Below are 27,243 nucleotides of genomic sequence, written 5' to 3'. Positions count from 1 at the left end.
CATTGAGACCCCAGGAATTTGCGGCCTGGAGAAAGCCACAAAGAAACAGACAGTGAGAGGGAATGTGAGACCATATTTTGTTTTGGGGCTTGACAGATTTTTGACAGATTTTATTACCATATGAATGAAATAAAGGTACTTTTACCCCAGCCCCAGACTGAAGCTAATCACCACCAGTAAGGTTTGTAGCAGCATGAATAATTGATAATAACACTTGAGAAGTATGGGTTGGGTTTTTGCAGGGTTAAAAGCGTGACTGGGAGGAGCTTGCACTGTTAACTGACCCGTAGCTCTGAGGCTTTAGTCTGACACAAGGCTGTTCCAGTCCTGGGATGGTTCTGGGTCTAGTAGCTGAGCAAGACTCCCAGGTTAGCAACAGCACAGTTCTTGGAGTCTCGAATTCAGTAGTGTTGGCATAGTCACCTAGACTGAAGGAGATTGGCCCTACAGGAGAATAGTGAGAGTTTGCAGGCCCACCCTCCAGTCCCTCATTTCCCTGCCATTTACCTGTCTCATCCCACCTCTCTGACCTCACCCAGAAGATATGAGTTTTAGCTCTCTCTCTGTTTGAACACAGGACATAGAGCTAATCACTGGTTGGTTTATGTCTGAATTTGTATTGTTGCAGGTATGTTATTGAACAGTTTCATTGCATTATTTTCAAGGAAGAAAACAGTCATAAAGTTTGAAGTGCATTAGATATTCACAATACAAAAGAAAAAAAAAAACAGTGTCCTTATCATCTTCTAAAGCTTTTAAACATGTCCCCCAAATCACCTTCAGCATCTCTCTGATAGTTGACTTTGACCCAATCTTGCACTAATTAACCTCGCTGCTCCACAAGCACTGGGCTTTCAAGATAAATGAAAATCTATTCCTTGTCCTCATATACCCTTGACTGAGGACACATCATGGCCATCAGCAGAGGTTGTCCTCCTGGAGCATGTGGCTTTGGAATGTGCCCCTGAGGAGTGGGGGCAGGGATAGCTCCCCGTCCAGCCAGATTGGAGGCATCCACCCTGCTGTGTCTGAGCAACAGCTGTCCCTGTCAGTGACCCTCTCCCGTCTCCATTTACATGCTCTGCTGGTAATCAATAGTTAGTATCCAATCAATGAACGACTTTTGTGTTTAGTCAGTTTGATTGTTTCTGGGGTGACATGTGCCACCAATTTTGAAAAAAAAATTTATAAATGCTCATTAGGTTCCCAAATGAGCCCACCCCTGCCCCCCCAAATCTTAATGACCTACCTAATGTGTTTAAAGGATCTCTGGTTCTTTGGCTCCCAAATACTTGCCTCAGCAGAGTTTCAATAGGAAAGTGCCCTTGGAAGCTAAGCCTTGGTTTCTAGGAGTAGAACTGCCATTGCTTGGTCTTTAAGAACTCACCATTCTTGCATCATGAAATGGAAAGGAGCACTTAGATTTCCCCCTGTTTTATCCCTAAAGCTATATGTAGAGTTTTGGGGGTTTTCAAAGGATCTTTTTTTTTTTTAATTGCAATTTATCATGTAGAAACGAGAAGGAAAATGGCTTCTTTTCTTGTCCATCTTTCTGTTTTATTCACTTAGACCAGGAATGACAAAACAGTTTTGCCACATATGCATGTATATCTAAATAATAAGAGACTCTGTAGGATGCTAGGTTGGGAAAAGATTTTGTGGTCTCATTAGGGAACCGAGAAAGTATGCTGTGGTTGATTAGTGGTGTCTGCCATGAGCATGGAAGTGGAGGAGAGGTATATCATGTGTCATGTACTTGTCATTCCTGATTCAGATCTTGTTGTGAAAAATAAAGTTCACACATAGAGGATGACTCTAGTCTAGTAGTTAAGAGGTATTTGCTATGTCCCAGGTACTGTTCTAAGTGCTTTACATATATTAACTAATTTAATTCTTAAAGCAGCCCACAAGGTAGGTACAAATGAGGAAACTTGTACAAATGAAGAAACTGAGGCATAAAGAAGTTAAATGACTAAGCCACATTCCTACAGCTAGGAGGTGGGAGAGCTGAGGTTCAAAGTCAAGGCAGTCTTGCTCTACGGCCCATGTCCTTAGCGGTCGACACTGTACTATCTCTTTTTGGCTAATGCTCTGTCTTTGCTGTCCAGGAGCTGACTCAGCTGCAGTTCAGAAGAAAATGCAAAATCAGGTTTATAGACCCTGTTATCCTTGGGCCTCGGGCTCTAGAATAAAAGATAAGACAGGGTCCAGGGGAACCTTAACATTGAGGAGAGAGTGCATATGAACTTCCTCCTTCCTCTCCAGTTCAGGTAGCATTTCTAGTCTTTCCTGCCCCTCTGGCATTGCCACCTTCTCAGATGAGAGGTGAATTGGATGGGAAGAGGGGCAGGCTTTTACGGAGAGGAACAGAGAGGAGTTCCTTGGTCTCTGGGCCACCTGGCTGGGGAAACTACTTTTGAGTGGCCATTTTCAGTGATCATTTTTGCGTCAGGGACATATGTACGTATAAAGAGAGAGATGTCTTTAGTGTATCAAATAATATATCTTTCATAATGGCTGAAGAGAGACTTTTTACTACTGTTTATGTCTTCCGTCATTAATTTAACAGCTATTTATTGAACACCTATGCATTATCCCTCTTTGGGCTAGAATTATCAAAATGGTGACCCAAAAGAGCAATGAGCCCTGCTCTCCCTGTGCTTATAGTCTGCTTGTCCAGGTAATAACTAAGTGTAAGGTGAAGCTCTGGTGAGCACTGTAGAAGGTCATTGGTTCCAAGAAAGCAATGGTAGTAGAGGGAATGAGGGACTGAGGTGGTCAGACCACATGGGTCCTTGAAAGCCACATTAGAGTTTTTACTTTAGCCTAAGAGCAGTGGGAAGCCATAGAAGGCGGGGGAGGAAATTGGGGAGTTTGTGTCATACAATGAGTTTGTCTTTCTTTTTTTTTTTTAAGATTTTATTTATTTATTTGAGAGAGAGAATGAGATAGAGAGAGCATGAGAGGGGGGAGGGTCAGAGGGAGAAGCAGACTCCCTGACGAGCAGGGAGCCCGATGCGGGACTCGATCCCGGGAGTCCAGGATCATGACCTGAGCCAAAGGCAGTCGCCCAACCGACTGAGCCACCCAGGTGCCCGAGTTTGTCTTTCTTTTTGAAAGGTAATTGTGACTGCACTGGGAAGAGTGAATTGGAGAGGGGACATAGATGACCTAGAGGCATTTATAGGAGTCCAGGCAAAGAAGCCACAGTAGGGGCCACAATGATTTGATGGTGAAGGGAAGAAGTAGAGGGATTTGGATGTCTGGAAGGTAAAACTAGCTCGATTTGGTGATAGATTAGGTGTGGGTTGTGAGGGCTCAAGAACGGGCAAGGATGCCTAGAAAGGATAGGACAACAGTCCTGTTCCCAGAGGTGGGGATGCTGGTAGAGGGCCATGTTTGGAGTGGAAGGTCATCTTTTGAACTGTCTGAGAGGAGGTGTGAAATAGGCTACACTTTTCATGGTAAATGTGTAGTGTTTCGGCTGGGCTATAAATAAGCCTTGATGGATTGTCCTGGGAAATCAAGTACTTGGGAAAAAATTTCTTAATCCATAATTTTGTTGATTCTTAAAAATCTGAACAAACATATTTTCATTTAGAAAATAAGAATCTAACAATGCCAAAGGAAATTAATAAAGGTAAATATCTTGCATAATCTCCCTAGTTGTTTTCATTTTTGTATGTTTCTCTTCCAGAGAAACATTTCTCTTTTCCTATAAGCATTCGTTTTTTTTTTTTTTATTTTTTTATTTTTCTTAAAGATTTTATTTATTTATTTGAGAGAGAGAGAATGAGAGATAGAGAGCACGAGAGGGAAGAGGGTCAGAGGGAGAAGCAGACTCCCTGCTGAGCAGGGAGCCCGACGTGGGACTCGATCCCGGGACTCCAGGATCATGACTGGAGCTGAAGGCATTCGCCCAACCAACTGAGCCACCCAGGCGCCCAGCATTCGTATTTTAATTAGTTGTCATTATAATCTACATCCAGTGTTGTAATAGGATTGTTTCACTTACCATTATCCCAAATATTTTTTCACATTTTTATATGTCTTTCAAATGCTCTATTTAAAATGTTGCATTATAGTACATGCTTTTGATAAATCATGAATTATAGTTTTCTAAGCAACATTAATACTTTTGGATATTCAATTGGTTTTAAAATTTCATTATTATAAGTAATAAATATTGTTATATGTATCACCTTTCTTTCCCCCTTACATTATTCCTTAGTTTGAATTCTTACGAGTGGGATTAGTGGGTCAAAGATTGAATGGATTTACAACTCTTGATATGTGTAAAGACAAACATTTTTAGAACCACAGGCAGGGGCTGTGGGGTGCTGACTGTAGAACAGAACTGTGACCTCCACGTCAAGCCTTATCGTGTTTCTTTGGATTCAGCAACCAATGGTTCTAACCATATTAACGAGTGCTTGACAAGGTCCCATGGCTACCTGGGATCTGGGCTGTTCTCTTCCCTTCCTCAAGGTTTTCTGTTCCTAGGCTAGTGCCAGCATCACTGAAGAACCAGTGAGAGCCTCTGAATTGATGGTATCCTGAAGAGGGTGTCTAAACTTGACTGAGCCTCATAAGCCTTCAGGTTCTAAAAGACTTGCAGTGTGCTGGAGAGGCTGCCTGGGATTACTATGGGTTTGGATGGGGTTCTTAAGACTTTCCACGACCTGGTCCTTGCCTACCAATCTGTCCTTCATGGCCACTGCTTCTCAACGTATCACCTCTGCTATGCCCAGACTAGACTTGATTCTGGCCCCGGATGATGCCTCGGTCACATCCAGACTCATGGCTCTCATTCAAGTTGCTACCTCACTCTCTGCCTTTCCTAACCCTGCCTCTCCTTCAAGATTCTGTGCTGATAGCACTTCCTCCAGGCTCTCACTTCCCAGCTTGCTATTCCCCTTTTGCGAACTCTTGACAGTACCTTTCGTCCCCATTCCAGGACTTGGCACATAATTGTAAGCTTTCTGGTAAAGTTTGACATTTTTACCTCTTGAAGGTAATTGTACTTATCACGAGGGCAGGAACTGTGTCATCCTCTCACCAGCCCCCAGACAGCCTGACTGTCGTGCTGAGCCCTTTGCCAGTGCTCCATAAATCAAACAGGACCCAGGAAATCAAAATATATGTGCTGTATGATGCAGCGTCAAGGCTTTTTAGCCATGCTTATGTATTTTCAACATAAATGCCCATATTCAAGAATTGCTAAGGATATTATTCAAGTACTCCTAGATGGATCATACTCAGCTATGCTCTATCTGACTACAGTTTGAGGGGTTATGAGAACAAGTAAATGCTGGAAAACCATAATCTGGTCACCTTTTATTTCCAAGTCCTTAGTATGTCCAGGGTGGGAAGGGTGTTGGCGGAAGGAACCAGGGTGGATGAAGAGTAGGAAGAAACCCTGGAATATCCATCTGGTCTTTAAGAAGGCAAGTGTTTGTGGTTCCTGGAAACAGTACTTGAATTGTAGTGAAATGATGTGTTCTGCTATTCTGTTTTTTGAAAAATTGGCCCCAGTGTTACCCTGCTGTCCTCGTGGCTCACTTCATTGATTGGGTCAATATTCTGATCATCAGGAGTCTTCAGAGGAAGCCTCCCCAGTTCACCCTGGAACCCCAAGTTTCCCTTCTTCTTCAGGGGCTGGCCTGGTGCTGTGGGGCTCCTCTGGCCAGGAGTCAGGAGCTTTGGGGCTGGGCTGGCTCTGCCACCACCAGCCATACGGCTCTGCACAAGCTCAAGCCTTGGCACCCTCATTAGTAAAACCATGCACTTGAACTAGACCATCTCGAGGCTCTTCAGTAACTGAGATTAAAAACAAAATAAATGAAACTCTCTTAAAAGGGTAAGCTTTGGTGCCATTTTTAGCTAAAAATGAGAAATAGACTCTTTGACACATTTAATGACATGTGTTAGTATGTGTGTGGAACTTTACACTTAACTTGTATTTCTTTCTTTCCTTCTCTCCCTTTTTTTTTTTTTTCTAGCCAAACATCATGTCAGTGGCAATAGAACAGTTGAACCTTTCCCAGAGGGAACACAGATGGCTGTATTTGGTAAGATATCAACTCTGAAAGAAAACCCAAATTGTGTGCAAAGACTAGTGCCAAATTTCTGAGTTTTAGCAAGTGTCCTCAGGGCTTCAAAATCTGGGCTCTTCTAGATATTTACAAGTCATCGGAGCCAAAAAAAACCTATCGAGTTCTTAGTATTTCTGGGATCAGAAAAGCTTATTCTATAGAATTTAATATGCTTTCTTTTCTCACTTTGCAAACCAAATATCAAACTGTGTATTTGCTATTTCTTTCGTCCACACTGTGAATTAACCTGATAATTTACAGTTTGAGTTTTTCTTCCCTAGAAGGGATCCCCCCAACACTGATATGTAATTTTGTCAAAGGCTGGGGTTCAAGAAGTTTTGAGTTGTTATTCCACAAAAATCAATCTAATTGAATAATCTCTTTGTCTTCCATTATGAATTCAGCATATTCCTTAGAAAAAAATCAGTTAAAATGTCTTAAACAGAATAAAATTTAATCTCTGAGTATATATTTACATTATACAATTATGTGGTTGAGCAGAACTTCTCTGTTAGATTCCAAACCTTTTGGTGACAAGGTCCTTTTTAATTCATGGCTCCTGACTTCCATATTTAATGTCCCCTAAACTTCCTTCAAAATGTCTCTACACCTGGCACTTTCTTTGCCTGCCTTCTTCTCCTTCTCTCTCCCTTCCCCTCCTCTTTCCCTCTTCTTCCTCACTTCCTCTTCCTTTTAGCTCCCCTCTCCCCCCTTCCCTCTAGCAATGCCCTGGGGGCCCCAGAGCCCATCCTTTATCAATTTCTCAGGGATTATTGCCTCTCTCCTCTGGATTTTCATTTTCTCGTATCTTCTGGATCCTTCCCCTCAGCCTTTAGAAGGGTTTTATTATCTGTCCCATTCTAAAACCCTGAAATCCCCCTGACTTTATGCCATCCTCTAGCTTCCTTTCTACCCTGATCTTGATGGTCCCCTACAAGGGCTTTTGGTGTAAAACTGCTTTAAGCATGGAGGTGTCTTTGAGATGGAAATTAGCCTCAGGATGACCCATCTCTAAATTAGCCTATTCAGGAGAAAGCATTAATTTATTCACAGAGATGGAACCAGAATTAGTAATCAATGATGATTAACAGTTGCAGAGTTATGAAACAGGGAGCTAATTCTGCCTGGGTGTTTGTAAATCTTGCTCTGTATGGGCTATCACCTTTTAAAATACAGTGATCAGTGGTTAGAAATTATTATGCTCAGAAATGTAAATGGAGAATTTAATTTTTGTAGCAAAAAGCATAATGGACACTCTAAAAATGTGTGCAAAGTATTTGATTTGTTAACTCTCCTCTGAGGACTTAATGTTCAATGATGCCGTTTTACTGGCGTTGTGGGTTTAAGACTGTTCATAGGGGACAGCAGAAGTCACATCGGTCCTCAAAGGGTTACGTTGATGATTTTTTTTTTTTTTTGGTCTTTCAGATTTTTCATCCCCAGACATGTTAGAAACTCAGTTCCCTGTCATGTTGGGAAATATAAAATGAGACTGCCCCATCTCAGCAGGTTTCTCTCTGTTGTGCTATTGGAGGAAGGCTTCCTTCCCAAAGGACAGACTGAGCACCAGGCAGGCAATGATGCCAGAGAATTGGAAGTATCAGTGAATAAAACTCTGTGATGAGATTATTGTTATTATTTGTCACGGTTTTGGTTTATAGTGGCTTTCCTAAAAATCCTAACCCATGGCCTTCATTGTTTGGCTTTGGACTAGCACGTTCCTCTCTCCAAGCTTTGGTTTGTCACCTGTAGAACCAGAGGGCTGACAGAGTGCTCTGAGACCTGTTCCCTTTGCGTCGGCATCTCATATATTCAAGACCTAACACTTATCTGGCGTCAGGCGGTCCCCCAGAAACCCACTGTGAATGGCCAAGGTGTGTGGCTTTTAAAAGAGGAGGATTGTGTACAATTTCTACAAGTGCAGAGTTACACTGATTGTAAAAATAGAGTATTTTTGGACATTCTAAGAATTTTTACATTATGAGAACTGCAGTTTGGCTCTTACACACGCTTAAATTAAGGCCCCTATTTGGGTTAAGTATGTGCAAGCATTTTATATTAATGTTTTAAAAACTGGTCTCATTTTATATTGTCCTCCTGGCCTGCAGTGGAGAGAGGCAGCAGATGGTTTTGGGGGTGGCCTTCTCTCATTCCAGGTTGTTTATAGCTCTACTGAAAACGTTAAACCAAGCATATAGCACTGGGCTCTTTGACGTATGTTGGACATCTAATCCTCCTGGCCCCTTGAGAGGCTGGTAGGAGCATGTAATCCTCTTCTCAGAGAGCTCCTGTGACTTACCTGAAGCCATTCAGCCAGTGATATGGTGGAGGGAGAATTTGAGTCCAGGTCTAACTGACCCTGAAGCCCACGGTCTTTTTATGATGTACCCTGACTCTTAGCCCTGGTTGAAGGAGCCATGGGGCAAGTCTGGTAGATGCAGAAATGCCTTTCAGCTGGATCCATGCACAAAAGCATGCTTTCCAGCCAAGTCAATTTAGCAAACTGATTTGTGAATTTCTGTGTATTTCCAGAGTGCTCTGAAGGACTCTTGAGATACAGCTTTTGCTGGGAAAATACTATTGCAATGACATCTCCTACTATTTATCGTTTTTACCCATTTGATGTTAGTAGCATAAATTAATGTACAGGAGAATGTCTTACACCTGCTTGACTCTGAGTTCGCCAAAGTACCAATGGCATGTTCTACTCGTCCCAACTCATTCTTCAGCCTTCTAAGTCTTAATGTCTTATGACCAAATAGTATTACCAGTTTCAATTTTATTATCTATTGGTTAGTCATTTGAATGTACTTTGCAGAATGCTGTCTACATAGGAACTTTTAAATTTAATCCACTTCTAAAGTGGTCGTTGAACTGCCATTAGGCATTTAGAGTGGATAACGTAAGAAGGTGGAGTGTGAGGACAGTGCACACTCCTCACTGTCAAAAACGCATGAGTGCGTCATTCTATCAAGTAACCAAAGAATAGATAGGTGGTTCCTTCATTTCTGGTATATAATCTTCACAGATTATTTTTAAGCTAAGATGTTCATTTTTTCAGATTTTCTTTCGTGGCCCATTTGTTAGTCCTTGGCTTGTTTTTGTGTGGCCACAGTTCCTAAGCTTCTTTGTTGCTCTTTCTCTCCTCTGCACTTTAGGACAATGATAATGAAGGTAATAGGCTCTGCTCGCCCAGTGGGCTTCTCCTCGTCTGTATATGATGCTCTCTTTCAAGTCAGTGGGAGCCCTTTTTCCACAAGCTGGAGAAGCAGAACCAAACATTTTGCAATTACTTAATGTCTTTGTTCCTGGTGGCTGAGAGTGCCCTATGGCTATCATCCCTTTAATCCCACAACAGCCCTGTGAAGTGGGCATTATTGTGCTCTGTAGAGACAGAGAAACTGAGGCACCCAAAGATGAAAGAAATCTGGTCAAGTGGTGGGAATGCTTTCTCAGGCATGAGGACATCCACATTACATTTGCCAGCCTGCTGTGCCTGACTTAGAAAGGTTCTCTCCAGCTCTCAGTAACTTAATGAAAATGACATTCCATTGGCAGTGAGCCACCCCATCCACACAGAGAGTACAGGCTCCAGCCTCTCCGTGGTGGTTTTTTTTTTTTTTTTAAAGATTTTATTTATTTATTTGACACAGAGAGAGAGACAGCGAGAGAGGGAACACAAGCGGGGGGAATGGGAGAGGGAGATGCAGGCTTCCCTCTGAGCACGGAGCCCTGATGCGGGGCTCGATCTCAGGACCCTGGGATCATGACCTGAGCCGAAGACAGATGCTTAACGATTGAGCCATCCAGGCGCCCTGTGGTGGTGGTTTTTAAACCCAGAACAACTTTTTTCATCTTATTAAAAATACTCCATAGTCAAGAAGATTTCTCATTTCAGAATAAAATAAAAAGTTATTAATTGAGGAAAATATAGAGAAGTTGGGTGTTGGGAAGATTTGTGAATTTGGGAAGATTTTTAGTACTTTTTTTTAAATAAATGAAATACAGTTTTTGGGATGCCTGGGTGGCTCGGTTGGTTAAGCATCTGCCCTCAGCTCAGGTCATGATCCCAGGATCCTGGGATCGAGTCCTGCATTGGGCTCCTTGCTCAGTGGGGAGCCTGCTTCTCCCTCTGCCTGCCACTCTCCCTGCTTGTGCTCTCTCTCTGACAAATAAATAAATAAAATCTTAAAAATAAAAAAATGAAATACAGTTTTTAAAAACTTTAAAATACAGTACTTTACCATAAAATTTATCATCCAAAGTAGGATGCTTTTGAGAGTGAAAGGGTGCTGTTAAAAATTATGTTAAAACAATGAGGTACAAACTGGAAGGATTTCAGGCAACTGGGATATAATGTTACCCTATAATAAGAGTGTATATTATAAACTATTGTGCCAAGAGTAATAAATACACATTGAGTAAAGTTGAAATTAAAAAATAATGAACATAGGGGTGCCTGAGTGGCTCAGTCAGTTAAGCGGCTGCCTTCAGCTTTGGTCATGATCCCAGGGTTCTGGGATTGAGCCCCATGTCAGGCTCCTTCCTCAGCGGGGAACCTGCTTCTCCCTCTCCCTGTGCCTGCCGCTCCCCCTGCTTATGCTCTCCTTCTCTCTATCTCTGTCAAATAAATAAATAAAATCTTTAAAAAAATAATGAACATAGATATATTAAATGAAGTACACAAATGAAAAAAATTACAATGTGGTAGACTAGACTTACATTATATACAATATAGTATCAACACCAGTAGCTCTACTAACTTCCAAGATTTTCCTCAATAAATATTGTTATATTCTTTCTGAATGACTTGAAATTAAAAGTTAATTGAAATTTATAAAACCTGGCTCATAGCTCTTTAGTAAGAAGAGATGGATAATTGATCTGATTATGCCCTTGCAATTTTAATATTGTACTACTAGTGTCCAGTGTTACAGGGTGAATGAGCATTCCATCACTAGAGGTATTTAAATGATAGAGTAGTCATTCCTAACCAATTGAGAAATGGACTAAATAGCCTTTAAGAGCCTTTCTTCTTAGTTAATGAACATTTGTTTTATTTAAGAATGTTAAACCTTTTTGAAAAAATTACTTCTAACAAGAAACCCTTTGATCCTATCATTTAGAAACCCACACCAAAGCTGTTTGCTGCAAGGTAAGGTTCTGCAGCGAAGAATCTTAATGTACAGGAATTGATACCAGTGACAACAGCAGAAGGGTCTCCATGAATTCTTAGGGTGGGTTTTTAGGCTCCCAATAGCTTGACAGCAATGGCTCTGTGATCTCAAACTCTTGCAAAACATGTTTTCTTTGTCAGGTTCTCTTAAGGCTTCTCAAATGAGAGGGAGCAAAAGACAATCCAAGATATCACGGAAATGTGCCGATGACCTTGTTACAAATCTCTGTTTCTAGCCGGGTGCCAAGAATTCACCAGACTGTTTCTCAAATAGGTGTGTGGAACAGCTGATTCTGGAGCAGGGGCCCGTGGCTGGCACAGGCCCACAGATGCACCCCAGTCCAGGGGCCTCACCTTCAGCACCCCAAAGGAGAATGAGATTGGTGTCTGTAAGATGAACCGATCGTAAGACATTTTCCCCCCTGACTTCAATTGGAGGTGAATTTTGAAACAGCCACAGTTATTTTGTCTGCTAGCCAAGAAAACAGCATTGAAAGCAGCAGGCAATATGTCAGACTTCAAAGGAAAATATATTGGTGTCTCATTGGCTCGAATCCAACATTATGTTGGTAAATAATCAAATCCCGGTGTGGCATATTTCTCCCTGAACCTTGACTGAAAACCATTGAAGACCATTCTGTGAGCTGTGGAGTGGCAGTCACTCATTCTAGGAAAAAGGCCAGAAAGAATGACTTTGAAATGTGTTTATAATTAACTAAACAATCTAAATTCACAAGACTGTTAGAACAGCAGGCCGCTAACTGGTGCAAACTTCTTAAGTGATGAGGCACTTGGGGAAACAAAAATAGGCCTTCCTCCCACATAATCTGAAGCACCTTTGAGGGACAATAATTGGGCATTTAGGGACATGTTTTAAGATATATTTTATTTTATATGTCTTTTTCATGTGCGTGATGATCTCAATTTATATTTTCTTTTTGAGCATGGAGAGGTCATATAATATAGGGAAGGGTGAAGAGACCTAGCTGAAAATCCCATTTGGATTGTATGGCATTGCTTAGAATGGTGCAGTCCACCGGATCTGGTCCAGAAGAGCACAGGTGTGGAGTCTGAGAGGGTATCCTGGGGTGGGGAGGGTGAAGGGGGGGATATATTTAGAAGAGGGAAGCTGGAGTGTGGGTGGGGATTTCTATGCTTAGAGAATGGAACTGAACTGATTGTAGAAAAGAGTAAATCCGAATCCAGTAATGTTTGATGATCATGTGTCCACCAACCTCAACCATTTGGAATGCATGTAAGAACCAGAAAATAAGTCCTCCCCCCACCTCCCACAGCTGGTGAGGTGCTCCCCGGGAGGCCACCTGGTCTCCTCAGTCAGAGCACTCTGTGGATCCAGGCCCCAGGCGATTGACTGCAACATTAGTTAGTTCCATTTGATCTATAATCTCTCCTGCATAATACCTGATGAGTCCTGTGACTCAGGGATTTTGAAGGATAACCGATTGCATTAGTGGAGAACTAATCTAATGTTGGCCCAGTACCGACCAGCTCTTGTTAAACTTTCTATTAGGCCATTCTCATCATGCGTCTAAATGAGACTGGTTGCGTCCTTCTGAATCAATACAGAACTCTCAAAAAGTGCCATGATTTCTCTTTTGGCCTCAACTATTGAGTCGATCAGTTGTGGCTAATTATTTCACTGTTATCACTAGTATACAGTGACCGTGCAATTGACCAACTTTTTAAAAAGTTTTGAAAATGAAGATTTATATAATTTTATTTTACAAATATGGCGGTAATTTCTTAAATCTCTACAGAGAAAAAATGCTAAATAGGATGTGCAAGAGAAACAATTATATATCTACTGCCTCTCTGTGAATTAGCTTCTTTAGAAGAGAAGTGTAGATACGGAGAATGACGAAAACTAGAGGTAATTATTGGATTTAACTCAACTAACATTTTTAAGAAAAATACTGAACCCCATGTTGCAGATAATATAAAGCGGAATAATCTCTCTTGCTCTTACTCCTCCCAACCATTTACCTTGAGCCTTGTTATAAAATAAAATAAAGGAAAATTAAAATGGATACAAGACATGGCAAAATAGCATACATTAGAATTAGGTAAATATTAGACCAAAGAAAAATATGAGAAATGAAGTATACAAATAGTGCATGTCATAATATAATTTATAAAAGTTGGCCACAAATTTGGCTTTATATTTTCTAGTAGCATTGTGAAGGTCAGTTAGTTGTATGGTTGGTTTCAGTTTTTAAAACTTGTGATAGAATATACATAATAAAAATTTGCCATTTTAACCATTTTTAAGTGTATGGTTTAATGGCATTAAGAATAGTCTCACTGTTGTGCAACCATCACCACCATCCATCTCCTGGACTTTTTCATCTTTTCCAACTGAAATTCTGTATCACTTAGATAATAATTCTCCATTCTGCCTCCAGCCAGCCCCCAGCAATTCCTGTTCTACTTTCCATCTCTCTGAGTTTCACTACTCTAGATAGCTCCAGTTAAGTGGAATCATTCAATATTTATCCTTTTGTGACTAGCACTTGGCATAATGTCTTCAAGATTCATCCATGTTGTGATGTGTGTTGGAATTTCCTTCCTTTTTTAAGTCCAAGTAATATTCCACCAAATATATATGCCACATTTTGTTTATCCATTCATCTATTGAAGGACAGTTGGGTTAGTTCCACCTTTTGGCTACTGTGAATAATACTGCTATGAGCATGGGAGTGTAAATATCTCTTCGAGACCCTACTTTCAATTCCTTAAAGAATATACCTACAAGTGGAATTGCTGGATTGTATGGTAATCCAATGTTTCATTTTTTGAGGAACTGCCATCCCGTTTTCTACAATGGCTGAATCCTTTTACATTCCCATTGGCAAAGCACAAGGATTCCAGTTTCTTCACATCCCTGCCAGCATGTGTCGTTTGTTAATAGGCACCCTAATGGGTGTGATACTAAAAATCTACATGCTTGAGGGAATCTTAAAATCTCCTGATTCTAGAACCAGAAAGAAATTTCTTTCAAGGATATGTATAAGGAGGATACTGTAATGTAAGACAGTTAGCAGTACTACGGATAACCCTTTAGCATGAGCACCATGAGGCAATTCGTGAGCGGTTGGTTATACTGCTCTTCTCTTTGGGCTCCTGACATCCACCAGGTAATATTTGGTCCACACACGCCCATGGGTGCCACAGATGCTTTTCTGGTGGGCTCTGGCTTAATCCATAAATTACTTGTATTGCATCTAAAACAATCAGTGGCCTGTCAATATTATTTCTTTCAGTGGATTTTAAAAAATATTTACTTTTTAGTTCTGTATTGTGAAAAATTTCAAATATGTTAAAAATAAACCGATGTAATGAAGCCTCCCTCACTCAGCTTAAACAGTTATCAGTTAGGGCTGATTGTGTTTCATGTATATTCCCACTCGTGCTCACTCCTCCATCTTGGGTTATTTTAAAGCAAATCCCACATATCATCTGATTTCCTCCATGAATATTTTGGTATGTATCTCTAAAAGAGCAATTTTCTAGGGGTACCTGGGTGGTTCAGTCAGTTAAGTTCCGACTCTTGATTTTGGCTCAGTTCATGATCTCAGGGTTGTGAGATCGGGCTCCAAGTTGGGCGCTGCGCTGGGTGTGGAGCCTGCTTAAGATTCTCTCTCTCCCTCTCTCTTTGCCCCCCCCACCCCCTGCTTGGGTGCTCGCTCTAAATAAATAAATAAGCAGTTTTCTAGAAAACATACCATAATGCCATTATCACACGAAAAAATAGTTTTTTTTTAAATATCATCAACTATCCCAAGAGTCCATATGTTTGAGTCAAGATCCAAAGAGAGTCCATACATTGTAATTGGTTGGTATAAATATTTAGTCTCTTTAATCTGTAAGTTCATCCCTCTTTTTTTCTTTGTAATTTATTTATTCAAGAAATTAGATAATTTATTCTGCATTGTTTCCTTCAGTCTAGATTGAATGATCATGTTCGCCATTCCTCTATACTTTCAAAAACTGGGAGCTAGAGTCCTGATCAGAATCTGTAGGTGGGGTCCGTAAGCCATTCAGGAGGCATTTAATAACTGGATCATTAAGTTACCAGCCATTAGTGATCATTGCCAAGATCCATTGTTCTGTTAGAGGCTGCAGGATGGCGCTCTTTTAATTCTAGCATTTCCTTTTATTTATGAACTAGAATATTTCTATAAAAAGAAACTTCCCTTTTATTAACTAGTTGGTTACCTTGACATCCAGTTTGATTAAGAAAGAAGCATCATTTTTTCCCCCCTTATCTACCATTTTGCTCTATGGATCTGATCATGGGTTTAATGTATATTCATGAGTTAGAAGCATAGATAGATATAGTTGCTTAAGTCAAAAATGATTTAACAAGTGATGGTAACCTCTTTAATTTGACTAAATGACAATTTTCACTTGGGCATTTAACCAAATTATTGAAATTTATTACCATTTGGTTAAACACTTGAAAATATAATCATGATAGATTGCCTCAACAGATTTGGGTAAAACAAAGATGCAGGCCCATAGTCAGGTGGCAGAAGGTATGTCTCTGGCAAAGCTGAGTCTGGGGATCTGCCATATTCTCTGGTGTTCTCAACCCAGGTCTTGTGACCAGGGGATGCACTGCCATGTGGGTCTCAGTTCTGAACCTCAGCAACCCAGGATGAAAAAGCCAACTCCAGAGAGGGCCTCGGGACTTGGGGGTCATCTTGCTTCCAGATGTGGAATGCTGTCAAAATATTGGGACGATGAGAATGGGTAAGCAGCCAAGAAATGACAGCGCCTCCCCAGGAATGCTGCCCACTGTGAAGACTAACAGCTGCGCTGTCTCACCTGGAGCCCTTTTTTCATGCTTTGGCTTATATTGTGAATGCATCTGAGGGTAGCAGGAGACATATTTATCAGAGTGCATTTTCCATACTCTGTGCCTTCCAGTTTTCATAGACAGAGCAGGTAAAACTATCTGCAGTTTCACTGCCAAGTATTTTGGTAGCTATTTACTGACTCACTTTTCTTTTTTTAATAATCTCATTTTATTTTTATTATTATGTATTTTGTTTTTGCTAAGTTGTCTCAAATTTTCCTTTTGGAATGATGCTCTGTATAAATAAAGTAAATAAAAGTAGAATAATTCCTATGAATGAAATTTCTTAGGTCTAGTACAACATACAGGTTTTTTGTTTTTTTTTTAAGGCATTCAAAATCAAACAGTGCCAGATCTGTTTTTTCAGGAATAACTGGGATGTTTTCACTGAAACCCTAGGAAGTGGGATTCAGTTGAAGCAACATGTTTGATCCACACTGAGAAACAGCCATTTAGTTCTGCAGACTTTTGGCCAAAATAGTGTGAACAACGATGAAAGCCCCTGTGAACTTTCCCTGAATTCTTACGTATAGAGTGTCAGCAAAATCCCAGGTGTCCTTATATACCAGGAGCTATTACGTAGAACACCTTTCATCTTTCTCTTATGTCATTGGTGCCCCAGGACTTAGACAAAGGATTATAGTTGATCAAGACCAATTACATTAGGACCAATGGTGGTGCTTGCCAGATGATTGTCTTTCTGGTTTAAGTTCCACCATAACCATAAATCCTTCCAAGTCTCAGCTGTGATTCCAAAACTCATGCTAATATGGATAATTAATGATAGTTCATGGTAGACCTTATCATGAACAAACTCAAAAAGACATTTTACAAACATGCTTACTTTATTTAAGATGATTGAAAACACTCTCAGATGTGGCTTTCCAGAATCAAGCCAACTTAGGAGGAATCACTGCTGTTTATTTTGTGGGAAGATAAATTTTATTTTTTTAGCCATATCTCTGGACTCCCCTAACAGCCCCTATTGTAGACGTTTGAATCTCAAATGTCTTTCTCTGTGATGGTCCTTTCCCAAGTTCTTAATTTCTATAACATTGTCCCTTAATTCAAGATGAGAATGTGTCCATGTGGAAGCCTGGCATCCATGTTGCCAGTTCTAACACTCATGCATTCATTTCGTACTTGGGAGAAGTTCTTGTCACTGTCTTCCGCCAGGCTTCCTTTTCCTTGCCATATGACTTTTGTCCGGGTGGCAGTGACATTTGCATGGAGAGGAGTGGTAGAGTTTATGTTGATCTAATATAAGGAGGAAGGTTTGGGGAGGGTTACCTGGGAAAATTCAGCAATAGGATGACACTAGGAGCTTAGAGTGAGAACTACCTGTGGATCAAGTGAGCTGTCAGGCATGCATAGGAACTGTTTCCTAGCATTCCTTTTGGCTGAATAGCTCGTGATTGGCAAGTATGTCCTTTGGCCAGGCCTCACCTTAACAGCTTTGTTGTAGAAATGTGCACTAGCATGACCACAGAGATGGAGATCCTGTAGGCATGGATTCAGCATTGGCCTTGCATTCCCACAAGTAAAAGTTAAGAGGTGGATTCCCAAGCAAATCATACGTGCTTTAATCCTGGTGCCAATACATAGGTCTTCAGTGACACATAACAGTTGGGCAGGTGTACTAGCTGAATGACAAATAGTTTCCCAGGTGCTGTTAATGCATTGGTAACTGGACTGACAATTTTGTCCCTGTGTTTTTTTCTTCCAAGTAGAACATTTTTATTCTTCTTAGCCATGAAGTGGCTGTGAAAATACTACCACCGCCACCAAATAAATTATATATTTGGGTAGTAATTTTTATAAAGTATGTATGTATTATTTCATTTGTTCTTTGTATTTAGCTCTGCGATGAGAAGATTGAGGCCTAGAGAGATTAAGTGACTTTCCCAGGGTCAGGCTACTAGTTAATGGTAGAACTAGGTCTAGCACTCAGATCATTTATTCACTTATTCATCAAGTTGTTTATTTATTGCAGCAGGAGACAAATAGAAAAAAATACCTCCCCTTAAGGACTTATGTGCTATAGGCTAGGACAGAAAATAAGATAAATACGTAAAGTATATTGTACAGAATGTCAGAATGTGGTTAAGTGCTCTTGATTCATATAAAGCAAAGGAGGAGAATAAGAAATGCCAGGTTGGGATTGGGGTGGGGGCTTGCAATTTAAAATGATGATCAAGGAAGCCATCAATGAGATAATATTTAAGCAAAGATCTAAAAGAAGTAAAGGAGGTTGCCATACAGAGATCTGTGGAAAATCCATTCTAGGCAGAAGGAGTACAAGTGCAAAGTCCCTGAGGCAGGAGTGTGCCTGCCACGAGGCCTGTATGCTGGAGTGGAATAAACAAGGGTGTTGGGGTAGTAGTAGCTGAGACCAGAGATTAAGAGGGAGTTAAATCATGAAAGGCCTTGTGGTGACTGTGGGGACTTTGACCTTTACTTTATATGCTATGGGAAGCCTTTAGAGGATTTTGGGCAAAAAAGTGGCATAATATGACTCATTTTTTAAAGCAATCACTTCGGCTGCTATCTTGAAGATGGACTGTTTAGGATGGTGAGAAAAGAAGCAGAGATACCACTGAGGAGGCTGTTGCCTCTTGGTCCAGTACTTTTGGCCAGAACACGCACTGCCTTGAATTGATAATAATAATGAAAAGCTTTATACCTTTGTGTATCTTTCTCAAATGCTGTATCCTCATAGTTTTAGAATATTTTCTATCCCTGGGTATTAAGAATTTAAGTGGCCCTTTTAAATGACACATTAGCTGAGAACAGATACAAATCCTTTGTAGAGAGTACAGTTGACCCTTGAACAACATGGGTTTGAGCTGCTTGGGTCCACATATATGTGGATTTTTTTTTCAATAAGTTCATTGGAAAGTTTTTTTGAGATTTGCAAAGATTTGAAAAAACCTACAGATGAACCCCCGCAGCCTAGAAATATTGATAAAATTAAGAAAAAGTATGTCATGAATGCATAAAATATATGTAGATACTAGTCTGTTTTTATCATTTACTACTACAAAATACAGACAAGTCTATTTTAAAAAGTTAAAATGTATCAAAACTTGCACACGAAAATACTCACGGACCATATATGGTGCTATTTGCAGTTGAGAGAAATTTAAACATGTAAAGATGCAGTATTAAATCATAACTGCAAACAATTGACTATAGTAATATGGTACTATTGTGATAATTTTGTAGCAACCTCCTGTTGCTAGTGTGGTAAGCTCAAGTGTTGGGAGTATCCACTTAAGATGTCATGTGATGCTAATCATCTCTGTATGAATAGTTCATCTCTTTTTAAAATTGCATATTCGAGTTAAAAGTGATCTCTTATGGTTCTTGCTTTTTTTTTTTTTTTTTTTTTTGAGAGAGAGAGAGTGAGTGGGCAAGGGAGGGGGCAGAGGGAGAGGGAGAGAGAATCTCAAGCAGGCTTCATGCCCAGCATGGAGCCCTCCCCGGGGCTCGATCTCATGACCCTGAGATCATGACCTGAGCTGAAATCAAGAGTCAGGCCCTTAACCAGTTGAGCCACCCAGGTGCCCCTGTTCTTGCGTATTTTTCATCATGTTTAGTATAATACCATGAACCTTGAATAACACCATGGGACTTATACAAAGTTCTACTAGTGATGCTGGAAGTGCTCCCAAGAAGCCGAGAAAAGTAACATTACAAGAAAAAGTTGAATTGCTTCATATGTACCATAGATTAAGGTCTACAGCTGTGGTTGTCCACCAATTTCAAGATGAATGAATACAGTGTAAGGCCAGTTGTGAAAAAAGAAAAGGAAATTCATGAAGCCATCGCTGCAGCTGTGCCAGTGGGTGCAAAAACCTTGCACTTTTTGCAAAATACCTTTTTATGTCATATTGAAAATGCAGCTTTTATATGGGTGCAGGATTGCTATTAGAAAGGCCTACGTATAGATTCTAATATGATTCGAGAAAAAACAAAGTCATTATATAATAACTTAAAGCAAAAGGAAGGTGAAGGTTCTAAAGCTGGAGAATTTAAAGCCAGCAAAGGATGGTTTGGTAATTTTAGAAAGAGATTTGGCTTAAAATATGTCAAGATAACAGGAGAAGCGGTTTCTGCTGACTAAGAGGCAGCAGACAAGTTCCAGATGCTGTAAAAAAAATCATTGAGGAGAAGGAATATCTGCTTGAACAGGTTTTTAATGCAGACAAAGTGCCCTATCCTGGGGGAAGAAAAAGCCACAAAGGACACTGCTTAGAAAAAGAAGAAAGCACCAGGATTTAAGGCAGGCAGGGATTCTACTATTTTGTAGAAATACAGTCAGGTTTATGATTAGGACTGTCCTTATCTATAAAGCTGCTAACCTCCAAGTCTTGAAGAGAAAGGTAAACACCAGCTGCCATTCTTTTGGTTGTATAACAATAAGGCCTGGACAATGAGAATCCTTTTTCTGGATTGGTCCCATTGATGCTTTGTCCCTGAAGTCAGGAAGTACTTGCCCATAAGGGACTGTCTTTTAAAGTTCTTTTGAGGGGCACCTGGGTGACTCATTTGGTTGGGTGTCTGCCTTTGGCTTGGGTCATGATCCCAGGACCTTGGGATCGAGCCCCACATCGGGCTCCCTGCTCAGTGGGGAGCCTGCTTCTCCCTCTGCTGCTCCCCTTGCTTGTGCTCTCTCTCTATGTTAAATAAATAAAATCTTAAAAAAAATTTAAAAAAGTTTTTTTTTTTTTAATTCTTTTGATACTGGAAATGCTCCTGGCCATGCAGAACCCTATGAGTTCAACACCAAAGGTACTGAAGTGGTTTATTTGCACCCAAACACAATATCTCTAATTCAGCCTCTAGATCAGGGGTCATAAGGGCCTTTAAGATTGACAGTCTATGTAAAGCTTTGCCAATGCCATGGAAGAGAACCCTGATAGAACATCATCAGATTCTGGGAAGATTACGTCATTGAAAATGCCATTGTTGTTATAGGAAAAGCTATGAAAGCTATCAAGTCTGAAACAGTAAATTCCTGCTAGAGAAAACTGTGTCCACATGTCACAGGATTTACAACAGAGCCAATGAAGAATATCATGGAAGAGATTGTGGATATGACAAAAAAAGGTGAGGTGTTAAGGAATTCAAGATATGGATCTTGGAGAAATTCAAGAGCTAATAGATATCACACTGGAGGAATTAACAAAAGATGACTTGATGGAGACACGTGCTTCAGAACCAGTGCCTTGATGATAAGGAAGAAGATGTAAAAGAAGCAGAGCCAGAAAACAAACTGACATTAGACAGTCTGGCAGAAGGGTTCCAATTATTCAATGCTGTTTTTGACTTCTTTTTTTTTTTTTCTTGTGACATGAACCCTTTCATGATATGGGCACTGAAATCAAAGCAAATGGTGGGAGAAGGCTTGGTGCTGCATAGAAACATATCTAGAGAAAAAAGAAGCAAAATGGTATTACAATGTATTTCTGTAAATTTACACCAAGTATGCCTGCCTTTCCTTCCACCTCTTCTACCTCCTCAATCTCTGCCACCTCTGGAACTGCAAGACCAACCCCGCCTCCTCTTCCTCCTTTTCCTCAGCCTACTCATTGTGAAGACAATGAGGATGAAGACCTTTATGATGGTTCACTTCCACTTAATGAATAGTAAATAATCCTCATGCTGTATAGGTAATAAACTCATCTGTTGTGAGTGAATTTGTGTGAAAATCTAATAACCATAGGCAAGAACTGTATGAGATACTTTTGTGTCACCATCATTATCATCATCATAACCTAAGTATTCATCATGTAGAACACTGTGTCAAAGACTTGTATGGAAATGGATAACCTATCTTTACATAGGCCTAAGGTAAGTGATATTTAATATAAAATTAATGTGTTAGCTTTCTTATTGTTTTATAACTGTGCTTTCCAAGGTTACATTACCATACAGTATGCCTCTCTCTCTCGTAATTGGAGAAACTGCATATCAGCCTATCATCAGAGGTAGATTTTTTTTAAAGATAACAATGTTTCCAATCCTGTATTATGAATATGACTGTAGTATTGTATGCCATACAAGTTTTATAATAATTCACTGATTAGTGTGAAGGCTAGGCTACCATGAAGCAATCATATCGATTACACTAGGTTACCATAAAGAAATCATACTGCTGCCTCTTTGTTATCACTGCATGAATTGCTACACCTTTAAATAAATATGCATTTCTTTTTCACATTATCTTTTCATTTTTGATGTCTAGTGTTAATACTATGTATAATATCTAGTGTTTTGTATCATATAAGATAGTATTGATGTAGGTACTAACAGACCCAATTCGTCTTTTTTTTTATTATGTTATGTTAATCACCATACATTACATCATTAGTTTTGGATGTAGTGTTCCATGATTCATTGTTTGCGTATAACACCCAGTGCTCCATGCAGAATGTGCCCTCTTTAATACCTGTCACCAGGCTAACCCATCCCGCCACCCCCCTCCCCTCTAGAACTCTCAGTTTGTTTTTCAGAGTCCATAGTCTCTCATAGTTCGTCTCCCCCTCTGATTTCTCCCCCTTCATTCTTCCCCTCCTGCTATCTTCTTCTTCTTCTTCTTTTTTTTAAACATATAATGTATTATTTGTTTCAGAGGTACAGGTAACAGACCCAATTCGTTTTATACACGACAATGTAAACTTGTGGCTTCGATAAATATAATACTGTAAATTTGTTTTTTCTTCCTTATGATTTCCTTAATAATATTTCTTTTGTCTAGCCTACTTTAAGAATACAGAATATAATACATATAACATATAAAATATGTGTCAGTCAACTATGTTATTGGTACTGCCTCCAGTCAACAGTAGGCTATTAATAGCTAAATTTTGGGGGAGTCAAAAGTTATACATGGATTTTCAGCTGTGCAGGGGTTTGGTGCCCCTAACTCCTGTGTTTTTCAAGAATCAACTGTATGTTGGTATTATTGCTCTACTTACAGATTGATATTACTTGCAGCTTTAGATGGAATTGATTTAATTAAACCACTTAGAATCATGTTGAATGTGTGTATAAAATTCCTTTCAAAATGGGTCGTTGCTTGTTCCATAATACATTGAACAGTGTAGAAGTACTTCAGATTGTGCTTCTGGTAGACACAGAGTATGGAATCGAGCACAGATCAAAGGAACATGGTGATTGATTTAAAATATGAAATCAATGCTTATAATAAGACTAAAATTTATCAATGAAGTAAATTAGTATTTCCCTAAAAAAATTACACTTCCCTAAAAAATCTCAACTCTTCCAGGTCCAAAAACTGTTGGGGTGGAATATGAGATATTTGTTATCATCCAAATTTGTGTTTAAATCCTAACTCAGCTGATTTCTGAACTTGAATATGTTTCTGAAACTCTAGCTGATAATAATTTTGCCTCTGGACAAAACAAAACAAACACACAAAAAACCCCAAAAAATAGTTACTTGAAGGAACTGGTGAACAACCAAATGTTGCTGTCTGAGCAGAATCTGGAGGGAACATATCTCTTGAAGTAAGGGAAACAAACTTGATAAGCACCACATTTAACCAGGTTTTTCCTTGAGGGTACCTTCCAGTAGTCAGTTGCTTAGAAAAAAAGAGTGCAAATAGAAAGTGGCTATCTCACCAGGCTGAATAGACCACAGTCGGATCCAGGGACTGCAAGAGCAGCTAGATATCAATGCAAAACAGTCTGGAAGGGAGGAGCAATAGAGGGAGAGCCCCCAAAATCTCTGTACAATTCCACTCAAATCTGTGGCTGCCTCTATGTGTGCCTGCACAGAGTGAGACTCAAAAGAAACCAGCAGAAAACAGATGCTAGAAATCTGAGGTTTCAGCAGGACCTTGGTTCTGGGAGAGAGTTGAGTTCAAGTCCTGTTAGGTTAAAGACAATTATAAAAACTTTAGGCTTTTGTTTAAAACTTGAGGAGGGCCATGTCTTAGGAGTAAACCTAGGATGAGGGTTACATCTTAGGGCTAAGGGGAAAAAGCAAAAATAAACTCATTCTTATAAAATCTAAAACTAAGCCTATAGAGGATCAAGATGACCCACCAGTAATTTACTTGTGTGTCAGGACAAAATTCAACATTCTTTGGAGAAAAATCACAAAATCTAGCACATATCATCCATAGTGTTTAGTATTTAAGAAAAATGATCAGATATGTGAAGAAACAAGAAAAAAGTCAATAGAAGCAGACGCAGAGATGAGCCAGACATTGAAATTAGCAGACAAGGACTTAAAACATATTATAAATACATTAAAGAATATATGGAAAAAGATGGACAGAAGGAGTTAATAGGTAAATATCAGCAAAGAAATTAAACTATAAAAAAGAATAAAGTGGAATTTCTAGGGCTGAAACATACAGGATTTGAAAGAAAAAAACCCAGATTATTGGGTAGACTTCATAAGAGATTCAGTATTGCATAAGAAGGGATCAGTCAACTGGAAGACAGGTCAGTAAAAATTATGCGAACTTGAGAAAACTTTTTTTCTTTTTTAGAAGGAGGAGAGAGAGAATCCTAAGTAGGCTCCATGCCTAGCATGGAGCCTAACATGGGGCTTGATCTCATGACCCTGAGATCATGACCTGAGCCAAAATCAAGAGTCGGACACTCAACTGATTGAGCCACTGCCCTGAGAAGAATTAAAAAAAAAAAAAAATGAACAGAGTCTTGGTGATTATGAGATGGTATCAATTGGTCTAATATATGTGTAATTGGAGTGTCAGAAGGCTCCCAGAGAGAGATGCTGGAGCAGAAATAGATATTTGTGAAAATAATAACCATAAATTTGAAGGGGGTAGTCAAAATGTGTGCCAAATCTAGAGAGTCAAAGGCAGGGATCCAGTCAGGACAATGGGACAAAGAGTTTTGAATGGGGGTAAAGATTAAATAAAAATAGATGACTGTAAAACAGGGAAGGTCCACCTTGCTCAAAGACCACCCCTATACCCATGTCTGCACTCCAACTCCTTTTAGAATACATTGTTTCTTTTCCTGTGGCTCCATGGTGACATTGTGTTGAGATGGGCTCACTCTTGGTTCAAACCCGAGCTTTACCTCTCACCAGCATATCATTACACTCTATATTCTGGGATCATCACTTGTTAAATGAAAGTAATGATAACTTTCTCACAAGGCAGGTCTCTGTGGATAGATTATGTACATTTTATAGGGTGGTGCTGGCCATATCATACTTAGGCCCTTGACAGTAGTTTCCTTTTGCTGCTTAATTTATTCCCATCGTGGTTATCTGACATCACTACCCACCCAGTTAGCCAGGTGAGGGAAATTAAACTTCATCTTAAGAGCAAGAAGAACCATAGAAATGATAGGATCATGGTTGAATTTTAGAAAGATCACTTAGGCTTCAGTGTGAAGAATGGACTAGAAGGATGTGAGATAAGATTTGAAAAGACAAGATTGGATGCTTCTGGAGGCCGTTGCACACGCCTTCTCTCTCTCTCTTTTTAAACATTTTATTGACATACTTATTTGAGAGAGAGAAAGTACATGTGAGCACAGAGGGAGAGGCAGATGCCCTGCTGAACAGAGAGCGGGATGTGGGACTCGATCCCAGGACACTGAGATCATGACCTGAGCCGAAGGTAGATGCCCAACCATCTGAGCCACCCAGGCGCCCCATGCCTTCTCTTTATACTCTTTTTAAACGGCTGTATTATCTTCTTTTCTTTCACAAGAGACCCCGCTTTGCCCATTTATATCACAGCCTCTATCATTACCAGCAGAAATAAAATTGAGTTCCCCATTCCTCAAGGACAGGGATGCTCAAGTCTTTAAAGGGTGTGAATGATGGCGGTCTGGACCAGGGTAGTGGCAGTGTGGGCATGCAGTCCAGTGGACACATCTGAGAGTCTTTCTGCCAATCTGTCATTGTCTTTAGATCTTTTTTTTCCCAAGAGATTTGATTACATACCTGGCAGAGATTCTTCTCAAAGTGTACATATGATTATACCATTCTTTTGCTGGGGCATCTTTGTCTCTAGAAAGGTATCTCCACTCCTTAGTCTAGCATTTAAGGCCTTGTAGAAGCTATTCCCAATCTATTCAGCAAGCTTTCATTTTTAATATGACTTCTCACCCAACCTGTGAGGGGCCTCCCCCTAGTTCTGTAACCACTTCACACACTTCTATACCTTTAGCTTAAGCTCTGTTCTTCTTGGAAGTCTCGGCAACTTTTCCTGTCTTTCCCCCTAGCTCTTTTGCCTCATTCATGACATAAGATTTGTCACTCTGCATTATGATTAGATATTTAATTGATTATCTCCCTCTGCCTGCCTGCTTTTTGATGATAGAGACTATGTCTTGCTGTCTTTGTGTTACTAGGGCCTAGTCCCAAATACAGACCTTTAATATAAATATTTATTGGATGAAAGAATGAATAATATTCCACATATCTGCAATGGAAATGCTAAGAAATTTTTTATATTCTGTTACTAAATTTGCACACAGTTGTGTAAGAAATCAGTTTCAAAATTTAGCTTGAGGAAAAGAAGCCCTGATGAGAGAAGTGAGAAGATGTAGAGACTTTTGGAGGAAGTCTCAAGGGGACTTCTGGAAACTTCTGAAGAATTTAGTGGTGCATGGCCTAATGGGCTTTATAGAGGTAGTTTTTGTCCTCTGTGATATACATGTACCACCATTTTCTGGGTCCTTGTTGGATAAGTGACATTTGGGGGGCCACAAGAGGAGGTGGGATGAAGGTGTGAGGTAAAATGAGATACATTTATTGACTATCTACTGGATGCCAGACAATGCTGAAAGGAAGGTATTCCCAAGGCAGAAAAATAGCGAGGGATAGGAAACTGAAAGAGGGAGTAATATATCCATGCTAAAAAAAAAAAAAGAAGAAGAAAGAAGAAAGAAAAAAGAAAGTGTAAATGACTGTGTGAAATGCCAGAGGGAAGATGGAATATCTTAAATTCCTCAGATTTACTGAACAGGCAACCTGGGGAGTAGCCTACAATGTTATTCAAATTATCCAGTTGTACCTGAGCCCTGTGGGTGCAGTCATGAGATCTGGAGTAAGTTGGTGGCAGGGACCCA

General features: G+C 39.9%; 1 protein-coding gene across 7 annotated transcripts in view; it reads left to right on the top strand.

Annotated features, from left to right (window-relative positions):
* MSRA (methionine sulfoxide reductase A) overlaps window positions 1-27,243 on the top strand; it is a 443,018-nt gene that overhangs the window by 165,961 nt on the left and 249,814 nt on the right. For 6 of the 7 annotated variants that reach the window (XM_027600673.2, XM_027600677.1, XM_035726429.1 and 3 more), the window contains one exon: window positions 6,003-6,071. The exons of the other annotated variant lie outside the window; for it this stretch is intronic. In XM_027600673.2, the coding sequence (XP_027456474.1) occupies window positions 6,003-6,071 (69 nt within the window). The remainder of the gene's footprint in view (window positions 1-6,002; window positions 6,072-27,243) is intronic. 7 annotated transcript variants of the gene reach the window in all.

The sequence above is a fragment of the Zalophus californianus genome, chromosome 2, assembly GCF_009762305.2.
Source record: "Zalophus californianus isolate mZalCal1 chromosome 2, mZalCal1.pri.v2, whole genome shotgun sequence".
Taxonomy (NCBI): Eukaryota; Metazoa; Chordata; class Mammalia; order Carnivora; family Otariidae; genus Zalophus; species Zalophus californianus.
This window is presented reverse-complemented; position numbering and strand designations above follow the sequence as displayed.